We start from the raw sequence: 15679 nt of genomic DNA, 5'->3' as shown, positions 1-15679 counted from the left end.
TACCCAAGGGTGTTTGGGAAGACTCGAGAGTGAGGCTGAAGATAGATAGACCACCTCTGCTGGTACCCAAGAATGTTTGGAAAGACACAGACAGGAGAAAGACAGGATATGAGGAGGTCGGTATGCTGCAACCTGCACTAACAGAGGGGATGGACCCACATGGGAAAGAGCATGCATCGGTTGAAAGAAGATACAAACAGTATTATAGAAAGATTGATGCAAGGTTGCGATAACTTCTTAGATTCTGCAATATTCCAAAATTTCTGATCCTCAAAAGAAGGCTGCAAGAACACTTACACTTAGTAGTTCTTTATGATTATAAAGCACTTTACACACATTGTCTTGCTTGAGTCTCGTAACAACCTCGTGAGGGAGGTAGTATAAGCATTATTATTATTCTCATTTGGCAAATGAGGAAACTGAGGCTCACTGTGGGAGTAAGAGAATTGTTCAAAGTCATAAAGCTAGTAAAAATATGAATAGCTAACATTTATGTAGCGCCTACTATTATGTAGTGCCAGACACTGCTAAAAGCTTTATTATTTATTATAATAATAATATTATTTATTATTTCATTTTATCCTCATAATTTCTCTGGGAGTTAGGTGCTTATTATCATCCATCTTTTTTAACAGATGAGGAAACTGAGGTAAATAAGGTTAAGTGACTTGCTGAGGGTCCCAGAGCTGGTATCTGAGGCCATATTTGAACCCAGATCTTCCTGATTCCAGACCCGGCACTCTATTCACTGTGCCATCTAGCTGCCCCTGATAAGTGGAGGAGCCAGAATCCAATCTCAGGCTGTCTGAGAAGCTTTGCCACCCACTAGCTGTGCGACCTTAAGCTGATTTCTTTCCATCTCTGAGCCTCAGTTTCTCCCTCTTGATGCTCTCTAAGGTCTTTCCCAGCTCTGACCTCCTATGTCATGCCTTCATCTTTTCCATTGGCTGCACAATTTGGTTGGTGTGGGTGGAACTTCCTCTGGTACAGATTCTGAGCCCTCTAGGCCTGAGCAGACAATAATCCATAAGTTGCTGTAGCTGAAAAAAAACTCATCACCCTGGGGCCAACTTAGTGACGAGCCTCTTTGAATGTGCTGAGACTTCAGTCCTCCACGACAGACATCCAGTTCACTGCTGGACGACTCACGTTCCAAACCTCTGCAGCCTGGGAGGACCTGCCGGAGCTTCTGGGCCACTGGCAGTCTGAGAACCAAGGGTCACCTCCATGTCCCAATGAGGCATCAAGGCAGGCATCTGTGACCTCGTGACATAAAAGTGGGCAAAGACACAAACAAGGCTTTTACAACAACAAAAAGCATAATGCATGAAACTATCCGCAGAAGGTGCAACCTTATGGCTGCCAAAGATACGAATCCCACTGGTAAGAAGGTGGCCCCACTACCCACCACCCCAGTGTGAATCTCTAAATACAAATGCTTCCCAAGTGCAAGAGACAACATAGCCAAAGAGCTGGCTTCTTACATGGTGTGTGGTTGTGAAGGAATATCCTGGAACATGGCTCAGAGGCTGAGTGCTGGGTTTGGAGTCTGGAGACCTGGGTGAGAATCTCAGCTCTGCCACTTACTACGTGTAAGACGTTGGGCAAATCATTCGGCCTTGGTTTCCTCATCTGTAAGATGAGGGGTAGGGACCAGATGACCTCTTAGGGCCCTTCTGGCTCTAAATTTTATAAACCTATGAAAGAAAAGGAGAAAAGTCGCTGGAATGTAGGTGTCAGTCCAGGACCTTAACTGGCCAACATGGATTCCAGAATCCCAAAGCTGAAGGGCCTTCATAGGTCATTTTGTCTAACCTGGACCTATCAGGAATCCCCTCCTTGGGGCAGCTAGATGGTGAAGTGGATAGAGCACCAGCCCTGGAGTCAGGAAGACCTGAGTTCAAATCTGGCCTCAGACACTTACTAGTTATGTGACCCTCGGCAAGTCACTTAACCCCAATTGCCTAAAAAAAAAAAAGGAATCCCCTTGGTAACAAACTAAAGGGTCTTCCCACTTTTTGCTTGAAGACCTTCAGTGGGGAAGGGGATTATGATTTCTAGAGGCAGTCTATTCCATTTTTGCCTAGCCCTAAATGTCCAACACCAGGGAGCCGACCATTTGGTGGGAGGATATCTGGAGATGTGGAAACATCTTTGTGTAGGGAGGTGGATTCTGGCATTCAACTGAGTCACCATAGTGCAAATGTGAATGAGTTAAGCGTTGTAGTCGAAAACAACTTTGGGGTGGCATTTTGGACACAGAGGAGGCCCCTGGCTGCCGAGGCCATGACAAATGATGGATTTTGATGGCCAGGGAGCCATCCACCACAGTCGATAAGGTAGGCATGGGGACAGTCCATCAACAGGAGAAAGAAGAACAACACCCAAAAAGTGGCAGCGAGGAATGCCTCAGCTCAAAAATTTATGAAAAGAAAACTCCCCGCCCCGGACGTGACACAAACCGGGGAAACGCTGGGAAAGGATCTTTTTAAAGAAAGGCAGACACAAGAAGAGAAGGGTGCACGAGACAGCAAAGAGGGATGCAAGTACTGGAGGCACAAATGAAGAAGAGGGAAGCTGGAAGCGCAGGCTGGACTCCCCCTCTCACAGACATCTGGGTGGGCATGCCGTTCAGAGCCTCGGGCAATCTGCTTCGCTCGAATTTCACTTTTTGGTAGAGATAAAACCAAACACTAGGTGCTGGAGAGATCACTCACTACTGGTTCTAATGTAGATAGAGCATATTCATGAGTTCTAAAAGGTTTGTTTTCCACAATGCTCTCACTGTGAGGGGCTCAATGAACAATTTTCTACTCTGGGTCTGAAAAAGCTTAGGAGCATGAGCTACTCAGATCACAGATGAGCAGCCTCTTCCCTCAGTTCAAAGAAAGTGATTTTTTTTGCCCCTACATGGCAGCAAATGGACTGATATGGAGGCAGTAAAGCTGGATGGAGGGTTGGGGCAGGAACCTTTTTCTCTTATGACATCCCTGGTAACAAACTGGTGCAGAGACAGGGGAGATTTGGAGGGGAGGGGATTTATCAAAGGGAATGGTCAGAAATGAACTTTCCCCAAATTCATTCCATGGGTTACTCTCCAGGATGGGATCTCTGATGTCCAGAGAGATTTTCTTTCTAGCTCACTGTGCAAGAGAGGTTAATTATATGGAGAAGTTTTTTTCAAACACTCCTAAGGTCTTTATCTAATGTTTAGTCTGGTGTGCATTCTAGCTGAAGACCTTCCCATACTCATTACATTCATAGGAGGTCTCCGGTGTGAATTTTCTGATGTTGAAGGAGGTGGGAAATCTGGGTATAGGCCTTTCCACATTCATTACATTCATAGGGTTTCTCCCCAGTATGAATTCTCTGATGCTGAATAAGGTGTATACTCTGGCTGAAGGTTTTCCCACAGTCATCACATTCATAAGGTTTCTCTCCAGTATGAATCCTCTGATGCTGATTAAGAGATGAGCTGTGGCTAAAAGATTTCCCACATTCATTACATTTATAGGGTTTTTCTCCAGTATGAATTTTCTGATGTTCATTAAGGTGTGTGCTCCGGCTAAAGGCCTTCCCACATTCACCACACCGGTAAGGTTTCTCTCCAGTGTGAATTCTCTTGTGCTGAATAAGATGTGAAACCTGAGTGTAACGCTTCCCACAGTCCTTGCATACGTAGGGTTTCTCTCCAGTGTGAATTCTCAAATGTCGTGTAAGGGATGAGTTCTGGCTAAAAGTCTTCCCACATTCATTACACTTATAGGGTTTCTCTCCAGTGTGAACTGTCAGATGTTGAGTAAAGGATGAAGTGTGGCTGAAGGCCTTCCCACACTCATTACATATATAGGGCTTTTCTCCCATATGAACGGTTTGATGGCGCATAAGATGTGAAATCTGAGTGTAGGCCTTCCCACATTCATTGCACCCATAGGGTTTCTCACCAGTGTGAATCCGCTGGTGTTGAGTGAGAGAGGAGCTGTGGCTAAAGGACTTGCCGCAGTCACTGCATTCATAGGGCTTCTCTCCAGTGTGAACTCTCTGGTGCTGAGTGAGGGATGAGCTATGGCTGAAGGTTTTCCCGCATTCGTTACATTTATATGGTTTTTCTCCAGTATGAATTGCCTGATGTTGAGTAAGGGACGCAGTATGAAAAAAGGCTTTCCCACATTCATTACATTTATAGGGTCTCTCTCCTGTATGAATTTTCCTATGTCGTGCAACGTGTGAAACCTGGGTATAGGCTTTCCCACATTCTTTACATTTAAAGGGCTTTTCTCCAGTATGACATCGCTGGTGCTTAATAAGGGATGAGCTCTGGGTGAAGGCTTTCCCACACTCTTTGCATGAATAGGGTTTCTCTCCAGTGTGAATTCGCTGATGTTCAGTAAGGGATGAGCTCTGGCTGAAGGTTTTCCCACATATATTACATGCATAAGGTTTCTCTCCAGTATGAATTATATGATGCTGAATAAAGTAGGAACTATTACTGAAGGCTTTACCACAGTCATTACATTTGTAGGGTTTCTCTCCAGTGTGAATTCTCTGGTGTATAATAAGGTCTGAGTGATAAAGAAAGGTCCTTTCACACTCAGTACACTTAAAAGGTCTTTTCTCTCCACCGGTTCTCTGAAGCTTAACTGTGCCTGAATTCTGTTGGGAGCTCTCCCTGTTCTCAGGATTGAGGGGTGTCTCTTCTGATGGGGCTTCTCTCTGTGCTGTGGCAAGGTTTCTCAGGCCCGAATGTCTAATGAATTTGTTACACGCATAGCCTCTCTCCCCAGAGGGCATTTCTTTGTGGGTGCTGGGTGCTGGTGTCACAGGTGGGTCCTGGCTATCCTGCTGAGGAGCTCCTCGGCCCTCACGCTCCGCTGCGTCTCTCAGGCTGAAGTACACTGAGCCATCTCTTCTGAGACCTTCAAGTCTTTCTTCCCGACAGGATGGTTTTTCAGAGACATCCTGGTGTGGCCCTGAATTCAGAGTCTCAGGCTTGGGGCACCCATCTGAAAGAACATTGAAAAAAGAAATGATTCCTATTCCTTGTATTAGGTGCCAGGTATGTGCAGGGCCTTGTGTTTAGGGCTGGGCATCCCGAGATGACACAGCCCACAGACCCTGCTCTCACTTGGTTCAGAGTCAGAGAGAAGACAAACGATCATTAAACCAGAGCGCCGAATGAGGGTGAGGGGAATGGGGGGAGCCAGTCACTGAGCTGAGGAGGAGGGGCTCAGGTGAGCAGCCTCTGGAAAAGGAGGCACCTGAACTGGGTTTCAACAGGAAGAGATGTTGGGGCACGTGCATTACAGGCACAAAGTGGGGCCCACCCTGTTGACGGAGCAAATAGGAAACTCTCTTCTGCCTACAAACATGCCCATGTTTTCACTATCCTCAAGAAACCCTCACTTGATCCTTCCATCCCTGCTAACCTTTCTGCCCTTTGGCGCTAACTCCCCCAAAAGGCCACCTACAATCAGGGCCTCCACCTTCTCTCCTCTCACCCTCTCCTTCACCCCTTACAGCCTGGCCTCCAACCTCATCATTCCACCCAAACTGTTCTGTCCAAAGTTACCAGTGGTCTTTCCGCTGCCCCGTCGAATGGCCCTCAGTCCTCATTCTCCTTGGCCTCTTGCAGCCTTGGACACCGTTGGTCGCTCTCTGCCCTGAAGGAGCTCACAATTAATACCTCCCTTCTGCTCTGCTCACCTGGACAGAGGCCACGCAGGTCTTCTCCTTCCAACAACCACGGCTCTCTGCTTTGCTCCAGCTGGGAGATCAGCTTTGGTTTGGCACTTTGGCACTCGGCTCCTAGAGAAGGGCAGTGGATTTGGCTGAGTGTTTTAGAGGGGAGGGAAAGGCGGGGTGTCTACTAATGGAATACCAACTCCTTAGTCTTGGGGAAAGGGAGATGCAGACTGTGGTGTGAAGAGCCCCGAAGAGTGGAAATCATGCGGGGCTGGGCTGGGATTTGGGATCCCCACCACTCTGAGGCCCCAGATGAAGGCTTCCTCACCCAGGGAGACCAGGTTCCTGTAGTTCTCCAGCATCACCTCCCTGTAGAGGTCCCTCTGAGCAGGGCCCAGGCGTTCCCACTCCTCGAGGGTGAAGTCCACAGACACGTCCTTGAATGTCACTGCTTCCTGCAACACCAAGCGGGCAGTGGGCACATCTCATCACCCCTACCAGCTCTCGGAGACAGGGGGAGGGAGAGGGGGAAGAAGGACCATGTCCTCCCTCCTCCCAGCATGGGCTGTGGTGCCTCATACAAAGCAGGGGGTCCAGACACATTTACTGGAGGGATGAATTCCCGCTCACAAAGAGATGAGCCCCCAAGGGGCCCTAGCCAGAGGCCAGATGGGAGCTGGAGCTGGGCAGACCTCAGAGACCACCAAGCCCAGATGGGCGGACAGAGGCATAGGGGCACTAAGTGACCCGCTCTGGGAGTGGCCCATCCTAGGCTCTGCCCTGCCCTCCTTTCCTGACCAAGCCCCACTCAGATCCCTCAGTCCTCCGCACTGTCCTCTGCACAAAAGCCACAGCACCCCTGCGAAGCCTGCTTCTGCCCACAGGCTCTGCTGCTGGCACCACCAGCTTCAGGGCCTTGGGGCTCTAGACCTAGGAATCCCCCAAGCCCCTCCCACCCCCGCCCCGCCCTGTCCCTTAATTCTGCCTTCCTGATCTCCACTCCATCGCCATATCAACTAGTCAGTCAACAAGCAATGACTAGGCACCTTCCATATGCCAGGCCGTTCCTGCTGCTGGGGGAGAGGATCAAGGGCGAGAGGAGATGGAAGGCGTGGGTGGGTGAAGAACAGGAAGGAGGCCAGTTTGGCTGGACCGCAGTGTGCCAAGAGGAGCCGACTTTCAGCCCTGTCTGCCAATCTAGGGGACTTTAACAGCCCCTTAGGGGTGCCGGGGGCGCCTGAGCGCACAGAGCCCTGGGCCTGGAGGCGGGAAGACTCATCTTCCTACATCAAATCCAGCTTCAGACAGTACTAGCTGTGTGACCCTGGGCAAGTCACTTCACCCTGTTTGCCTCAGTTTCCTCATCTGTAAAATGAGCTGCAGAAGGAAATGGCAAACCACGCCAGTCTCTCTGCCACGGAGAGTCGGGCATGACTGAAAACGCCTGAACAGCAGCAGACAGCCTCTTAACTGTCCCCCACAGACCCTCTCCTGATCTCCCCTGGATATGTTCCCTTACTCAGAGCCCTTCAGGGGCTTCCCTGTGCACACAGGGGAACACTCCTGATCCCGGCATTCAGGACCCACCCTGGCCATCTGGCCCCTTCTGCCTCACCAGCCTTATATCCCAGCACTCCCCTGTCCACACACACAAACACACAGACACATGCACAGACACAAAGACACACACACACACAAACACTCACAGACCACACACACACACACACACACACACACACACACATCTGTCTAGTTATTCAGACGGCCTTGGCCTTCCTGCCCTCACTATCTGGCTCAGGTTCCGCCTCTTCCAGGAAGCCCTCCCTGAAGAAGCATTATCCCCATCTTACAGATTAGGTCACCAGGGCCCAGGCTCATGAAGTAACTTGCCCACTGGTTGCCGAATCACCTTGTTAGGTGCAGGGGGACAAAGCTGCGTCTTTTTCAGACAAATGCCGATCTCATCTTGTACTCGGCGAGTCGGGCTTCTTGGTGTCCAGGGGTAAGACTGTGCATCTGTCCCTCTACTGACAGTCCCATTTGTTCCTAGTCTGTGCTTTGGCCCGTTAAAATCTCGGGGGTCCCAGCTCTGTCCCCCCATGTCTGACCACCTCTTCCCCGCCCTGGCCGCCCGTAGACGTGTGCAGGCGCCTCGGTCACGGGCACTGACACAAGCGTTCAGCGGTCCAAGTCCAAGGAAAGCTCGGTGACCACTGTCACGGCCTGCCCGCTGCACTGGTTCTGAGTAACAGCACCCCTCTCACACCTCCTCCTCTTGTCCACCATTCAGCTGGTCCAGGGCCTGCTCTGTGTCCAGCCTTTGAGACACACAGCAATGTGTCTAGCGGCACAGGTCCGGCCTTCGGGGACAGCAGGAGAGACTCTGTCCAAAATCTCGAATCTCTCTCCTGCATTCCCCGAGACCAGCCTCGTCAGCGTGCCCCAAAGGCCATCACCGCGTCCGACACTGTCTGTGGCGCCTCTCTGTGATCACGGGCCTCTTCTTTAAGAGTCTGTTGGAGAACTCTGCCAGGAGTCGGAAGCTGAGCTAGCCTTTGGAGGGTCTACTCTCCTGTTCCAGGGATTTGCCCTTCTCAGGTCCTGCAGCACCTCTCGCCTCCTCACGGGTTTACGGTATTCCAGGGCGACATCCCAGCTGGGCCAGGTGACCGGAGCCCATCCAGGGCAATGATCTTCCTGCGTCCCCACTTATCTTGGACAGTCAGCATTTCTGTCCTGACCTTCCTAACCCAAAAGTGATTCTCCTCGGAAGAAAACAAGAGGTCTGCCTTTCGTCCACTTGCGGTCATCCCATCCTAACCCTAATCTCTTCCTCGAGGTTGCTCAGAACAAAACCAGACCAACCCCCTTCTTCTCATTCTCAGCACTCACTGCTGCCCGTCCTCCGCCCACTCTGACCTGATGCTAGCATGTCCGTGTCCTCGGGGACCCACTCCGTGTGCAGGCGTGCCGACCGTCCCGCGGGGTGATCCGTTTACGCCCGTCTTCTTGGTGCGTTACTGCCACCTCCCTCCCTCCCATCCTCGGGCCCTGAATGTGCTCTCCTCCTTTCCAGCCCTGACTTGGCAAACCAGGTCAGCTCTACTATTCTCTGCCCTTGAACCATCACTGCCCCCTCCAGAGGGGCCAGGGGCTGAGGCCAGCTCCTAAGAGCCGAGCGTTAAATGTTCAGTGTAAGCATTCACACCAGGGCTCGACATTGTTTTGTGGACTGTCTGTGCCAGAGAGGCGGTTGTTAAATATTTGCCAACGCACTCCCGAGCTTATCGTAATGCAACAAATCTCAACCCCAAGCTGGTCCTGCTCCTTCTCCCCTGAAGTGTTGCTGAATGCAGCGGGAGGAGGCCACGGTACTGCTGACCCGTCCATCTCATCAGCTGGGCCCTCACTGCTGCGCTTCGGTCTTACCGCATTGATTTCTCTCCCATCTGTCACCGTGGCGGCTCCAAACCCCTCAAGTCTCCCATGCCGCCTCTTGGCCCTTCCTCGAGAATCCCCTTTTCTTTCCTCGTGTCCCCATGGCCCCCTCCTTTACCCGTCTCTGATGAAGAGGTAGGCGAGGCCAGCCCCTCAGCAGGCTGGCTCCCTTGGTCCCATTCCTCCCGCCTTCTCCAGCAGACTGTCCCCCTCACCGGCCCCTCGCCCTCTCCCCGCTCCTCCTCAGCTGCCTCCAAACACACCTGTGTCGCCATGACCCCTAAGCACTCTCGCTGGAGCCGTCGCCCGCTGGCGACTGACCCAGATCCTTGCCTCCCTTCTTAGCCAAGCTCCGTGAGGAGGCTGTGGACGGTCGGTGCCTCGACTTCCCCTTCCAAGCGCCCCACGCTTGCCGAGCTGGCTCTGACCTTGTCGTCCTGCTGAAATCGCCCTCTCCAGAGTTGCCATTGGTTCCTCATCCTTCCGAACCTCCCCGTGGCCTCTGACACCACTGACCGCCTCCTCCTCCTGAATACTCTCTCCTCTCTGGGCTTTTAATACTGCTTTCCCCTGCTTCTCCTCCTGCCTGTTTGACCGCTCCTGGTCCCCTTTGCTGAATCGTCATCCTTGCCACAAACACTCACTGCAAGCGTCCTTTCTTTTGTTCCCCCCTACTAAAACCTCCTTTATTTAGTGTAAGAAAATTCACAGACATCAGGGCAGATGTAGCTCAGGGACTACCTTCTCCACGAGGAGGAAGGCACGATCGAGCACCCCAGCCCCTCTTAATTCCAGCACCTTCCCTCTGCCATTATTTCCTACTTACCCAGAAATAGCTTGGTTTGTGTGTCTCTGTTCTGCACTGTGTGTCTTCTCCATCCCTCACCATTCGATTGTGAGCTCCCTGAGGGCAGCGACTGTCTTTTGCCCCCTTTTGGATCCCCAGCACTCAGCACAGTGCCAGGCGCGTGGTATGTGCTTACAATTTTTTACTGAATTGAAATGAAATTGAATCTCATCCTCTCCCCTGGGTTCCGTTATCATCTCTACACAGATGACCCCCAGAGCCATGTATCAGCTCTAGCGTCTCTCCTGAGCAACAATCATGCACCTACAACTGCCTGTCTGGATCTTCAAACTTGGTGTCCCACAGGTATCTCAAACTCAACATGCCCCAAACAGAATTCTTTATCCTTCCTGCCAAGTTCCTCCTTCTCTTCCCTATCACTGTAGAAGGCACCGCCATCCTCCAGTCCCTCGGGCTCCCAACCTAGGAGTCACCCAGAACTCCTCTCACTCTCAACCCCCCTCATATCCAATATGGTGCCAAGGCCTGTCAATTTCACCTCTGCGACATCTCTGGAATTTGCCCCCTCCTCCCCTCTGCAACTGCCCCTCCCTGGGGCAGGCCCTCATCGCACCTAGACTATGGCAATAGCTTGGCGGGGGGGGGGGGGGGGGTGTGTGTGCAGGGTCTGCTTGCCTCCAGTCTCTCTTCACTCCAATACAATCTGCACTCAGGGGCCAAAATGATCTTCCTAAAGCTTAGGTCTGACCACCACACTCTCCTACTCAATGGGTCCTCTTTGAGACCAACCAACCAACCAGCCAACCTGTTCAGGTCTCCAATTGCCTCAGTTGTCAAGCCTGAAGCTCTTTGTTTGGCCTTTAAATCTCTTCACAATCTGGCCTCCTCCTCCCTTTCCAGTTTTCTTACATTCTGCTACTGACCTACTTTCTATTCTTCATCCATGATGCTTCAGCTCCATCTCCGTGCCCTTGCACTGCCTGTCCCCCATGTCAAGACCCCTCTTCACTTCCCCCTCTCAAGAATTCCTGGGACACTTCAATATGCAGCTCAAGGGCACCTTCTGTAGAGGCCTTCCCAGGACCCCCCGGCCGCTGGAGCTACCCTTATGTCTGACGGCTACCTTATGTCTACTTTGCATCTGTCTTCTCTCTATATAATCACATATCTATCTGAAACCAAATTGTCTGCCTAATATATATTATATATAGCATATACATTATATGTGTGTGTACAGATGTATATGTGGGGGAGCAGAGGGAGAGAGGGAGGAAAGAGAGAGAGGGAGGGAGGGAGGAGGAAGGGAGGGAGAGAGAGAGAGAGAGGAAGGGAGGGAGAGGGACAGAGAGAGAGAGAGAAGGAGGGAGGGAGAGAGAGAGAGAGAGAGAGAGAGAGAGAGAGAGAGGAAGGGAGGGAGGGAGGGAGGGAGAACCCAATCAGAAGCTCCTGGAGGGACTGTTTTTGTTTTCCTTTTTATACTCTCCAGAGCTTCGCACCATGCCTGTACACAGTACGAGCTTAATACATGCTTGCTGACTAATTAATAACTTTCCTTTTCTTCCTTCTAGGAATCAGGCTTCTTCCCCTTTCTTCAAGGGCAATGGGGAGTCCCTGAGATTCTTGAGCGAGGGAGTATCACAGTATGCTTTTTAAAAGTGTCAATTCAGTGGCAGAATGGTAGATGAATTTCCATGGAGCATTTCAGGCCACGGGATCTTAGATATTCTTTCTGCGGACCCCTTGAAATCTTTTCTCCCCAGATCTGTAAGACTGTGCGTGCATGTGTGTGTGTGTGTGTGTGCTAAAAACAACAAAAAGAGGCGTAGTTTAGCTCTCCTGGAAGAACAGGTTGAAGAGAAGTAAGGCAGTGGGAGAGATGGGAAGACGGATTTCTGAGCTGGGAATCCCCGAGCAGCCTGAGGACAACGAGAGCGAAGGCCTGACCATCCCTATGGCTTCACTGGGGTGAAGTGAATTGAAGGCACAGAAACATGCAGACTCAAATCTTTATGAATGAGGGTGGGGTTGGGGGTAGAAAGGATATCCCTGAGCTACTGCCCCCCTGCAATCCCACCTCTGACCGTCACCAAACTCAAACCACCCTCTCTCTCGACTGGCCAGTCTGACAGCCTTTTCTCCATGTGTTCCGCTTAAGCTCTGCCACTGCTGAGTGCCCCTCCCTCGTCCACAGAAGCTCTGTCCCGCTGTGGCTTCTGGGACATGGTGCCTCTGGGTTTTCCTCCTCCTCAGCCTCCTCTGCTCGACTGCCAATTTGCCAGGCCTGCCGTGGGAGTCCCCCGGCCTCTGCTCTTCTCTCCACACTGTCTCCCTTGGACTCTGGGCAGATGGATCCCCACTCTATATCTCTCTTGGCCTCCAGTTCCCTATCATCAACTGGACATCTCTGCTTGGATGTCTGCTGGCATCTCAAACTCAAAATGTTTAAAGTGGAAAGCGTGATCTTCTCCACCAGTCCTGTCCCCTCTCATGCCGAGGACACCGTGACCCTTCCCTTTCCTTCCCTCCCACACATCTCATTTCGTCATGTCTTGTCTCCTCTCCTCCCTCCCTCCCCATCCATCTCCAGGCCTCACCCCGCCCCCTTCTCTGCACCCAGGACCCTCATTCAGGCCCTGCTGTAATCTCTGGTCTCCTGGCTTTCTCATTAACCCCTACCTGGAATTTCGGCAGAGCCTTCCAATTGGACCCTGGGTCCAGTTTCTCCCTTCTCTTGCCTTCAGTCCTCCACACCATTGCTAAAACAATCCTCCTAAGGCCCAGGTCTGACCATATCCCTCAGCTCCTCAATAATCCTCCACAATCTCTCCGTGCTGCTGGGATAAAACACAAACACCCAGCACAGTGGCCGGCACACAGCAGGTGCCTAATATGTGCTTACTGACTGACTGATTCATGTGCTGTACACTCCAGTACAACTAGCTGGTCGTTGACTCTGACATCCCGTCTCCCACCTCCGTGCATTTGTCCAATGACTAGAATGCACTTCCTCATCTCTGCCTCAGAATCCTCATCTTCTTTACAGGCTCAGCCCAGGTGCTCCCTCCTTCGTGAAGCCAGTGAAGGAATGCAGGTGGGCACCTTCTCACGCTGCCTAGACCACAGAAAAGTTGAGTGATGTGCCCAGGGTCAAACAGCCCGTGAGAGTCAGAGGCAGGGCCTGAACCTGGCTCTTCCTCTACACCATGAGGCCTCTCTGGTTGGGAGGAAGGGATGAACTTCAAGGATTTGCCCCCATTTTTCAGAGAAGGAAACTGAGACCCAGAATGATTTAATGACTGGCCCAGACTCACACAGCAATCTCAGAAAATGACTGCCGCCCCCATCCCTACCGTGCAGCTCTGGCCTCCCAACAACACGGGAAGGGGGTCAGTGCATGAGGAGGTAACATGGGCCCCGGGGGTCCTGGTGACTGACCCAGGGCCAGAGCCAAGGTTTCCCACCCAGAACCCCCAGCTATCGGCACAGAGAGTTGGGACCAAGCCACCCAGCACCGGTAGTCCTGGTAGACTGTGAGCTCCCCAAGGGTAGGGGCTGGCTCACTTGTGTATTTTTCCCCTGCAGTGCCTAGAACAGTGCATGGCACAGAGGAGGTATTATGCTTGCTGACTGAGACACAGATATAGTCAGAGTGACAGAAAGAGCGAGGCGATGGCTTCATCAGGGGCCCTCAGGGGCATCTCACCTCTTTTGTAGTCTTTATCTGCATACCTAGCAGTGACGGGGAGCTTACTACCTATCAAAGGAAACCATTTCATTTCTGGACTGTTCTGAGTATGAGGAGGTTCTGAGAATACTAGACTCTCGGAGCTGATGCGACCTCCAAAGACATTTCTGCCTGAGCTGTGCCATCCCTGCCAAAGGGCCATCTAGTTCCTGCCCAGGCACCTGTAGTGACAGCAAGACCCCCCACTCCTGCTCCAGAGGCTTTCCGAGGCCAGCCCCACACAGACACAGGCATGGAAGGAACTCCTGAGAGAGGGTGCAGGGACACACACAGAGGGGGCTGGTCACTGCGACAGAGAGATCTATCACTGAATGGTCACTGACAAGAGGCTGCGGTCCCAGAGACAGGAGTGAGGCAAGCAGAGCCGCGGGGAGGTCACCCTGCTGCTTCCTCAGAGGGCAGAGCCTCCACAGAGCCTGGGCTCTCCTCCCTGGATGGGACACTGGCAGAAAGCGTCCAGGAGAGAGGCCAGGGGGTGGTCTACAGAGAGATGTGAGAACCCAACTTACCTGAGCCCTGACTGGAAGGAGTCTGGCAGCCATTCCATGCTCCTCCGGGGGCAGGGGGCAGTCTGGAGATGGAGGAGCTGGGGAAAGACACAGCACACTGTCAGGAAGGCTGGCCTGGCCTTTTGGCCACCAGCTGGACACACTGGGCAGCCTGCCCCTGAGCACCTGGCTCCCTCCATGGAATTAACAGAACATGGGTGGCCACCAGACAGAAGGTATCACTGGTTAGAAGAGATGGCCCTGGAGAGCTCGTGGGTCACAAAGGGAGGGACAGGCCAGGCGAGATGACCAAAGACATGGATTCTCTGATGCCCTGTGGGCAGAGGGCAGCCAGAGCTCTGCCCAGTCTGTCTGTCTCCTAAGCACCAGTGCCCAGCCACCATCTTTACCTGGTGGTCTCAGAGGCCTCTCAAACTCATTGACCCCCGTCCCACCTTCATTAGCTTTCTCCAGGAGTCAGTGAATGCAGTGACCAGAGGGGAACCTGACTTCAAGATCCTCCTGACACCCGATGGCTCTGGGACCTCAGGAGAACACTCAACCTTGGCCGACAGACCCTTTGTGGCAGAGGAGATGCTGACCGGTACTGCTGGAGGGAGTTTCGTCACCCGGGAGCTCCCTGCACCACAAAAATCCTGGGTCCAGTCCCGTCCTTAGCCCCATCTTCCCCACAAGTCCAGCCCTCCTCCTAACTCTGGGGTGGGGAACCTGCAGCCTCAAGGCCCCATGTGGCCCTCCAGGTCCTCGAGTGCGGCCCTCTTAGTCCAAACTTCACAGAACAAATCCTTTCATTGCACTTCTCTGTGAACACGCTCTATGCCCGGGAGGATGGAGGCTCCCTGAGGGCAGGGACCGGCTCCCTTTTGTCTCTTCCCCAGCAGAGCCTCGAACAGTGCCGGGCACAGAGGAGGTGCGAGCGAAGGCTTGCTGGCGCAGATACAGACCTGGTCAGAGCCACAGAAAGAGCACGGCAGAGCCCTGCCCCAAGCCGGGCCATCAGCAGCGCTCCTGACTGACGGGGTGAGGGGTCTCAGACGCCAGCTAGTCAACGTGCCTCGGCTTCCACAGGAGGAAGCGATTCCCAGGGAGGCTAAGAGACCTGCCCAAGCCAGGCCGGCAGAAAGAGCTGAGGCTGGACGGGGGTCGTTTGAGATGGGATGCCCGGACTTCTCACCCGCCCTGCCCAGGCTTCTCGTGAAAAGGCAGAGACGTGGTCACAGAGACAGGAGAGAGATACACACAGAGCCACGAAGAAGGAGAGAGAGGAACAGGCACACAGATCCCTGCAGACACCACTGGGTCTCAGACATAGAAAGAGAAAGAGCCCCAGGCAAACGGTCTTTGGGACGGAGGGAATCAGCCACGTGGAGAGACACACACACAGACAGTAAGAGAGAATCAGGGAAAGCTCATCAGAGAGGAGAGAGAGGAGAGAAAGGGGGAAAGGAAGGGGAAGAGAGAGAGAGGAGAGAAGAGAGAGAGAGGCAAAGACAGAGG

General features: G+C 52.5%; 1 protein-coding gene across 3 annotated transcripts in view; it reads right to left on the bottom strand.

Annotated features, from left to right (window-relative positions):
• The window catches only part of LOC114041543 (zinc finger protein OZF-like), a 42299-nt gene that overhangs the window by 22121 nt on the left and 4499 nt on the right, over positions 1-15679 (bottom strand). The window contains exons 4-9 of one of the 3 annotated variants that reach the window (XM_027860040.1): positions 14183-14259; positions 6011-6137; positions 5704-5805; positions 3257-5003; positions 1485-1697; positions 702-1263 (exon numbers count right to left, since the gene is read on the bottom strand). In XM_027860040.1, the coding sequence (XP_027715841.1) occupies positions 3259-5003; positions 5704-5805; positions 6011-6137; positions 14183-14259 (2051 nt within the window). In that variant the 3' untranslated portion in view covers positions 702-1263; positions 1485-1697; positions 3257-3258. Of the gene's footprint in view, positions 1-701; positions 1698-3256; positions 5004-5703; positions 5806-6010; positions 6138-14182; positions 14260-15679 lie in introns of those variants that run through there. The other 2 variants (XM_027860039.1, XM_027860044.1) reach the window with 2 other exon arrangements.

The sequence above is a fragment of the Vombatus ursinus genome, unplaced genomic scaffold (genome assembly GCF_900497805.2).
Source record: "Vombatus ursinus unplaced genomic scaffold, bare-nosed wombat genome assembly UNPS02014175.1, whole genome shotgun sequence".
Taxonomy (NCBI): domain Eukaryota; kingdom Metazoa; phylum Chordata; class Mammalia; order Diprotodontia; family Vombatidae; genus Vombatus; species Vombatus ursinus.
This window is presented reverse-complemented; position numbering and strand designations above follow the sequence as displayed.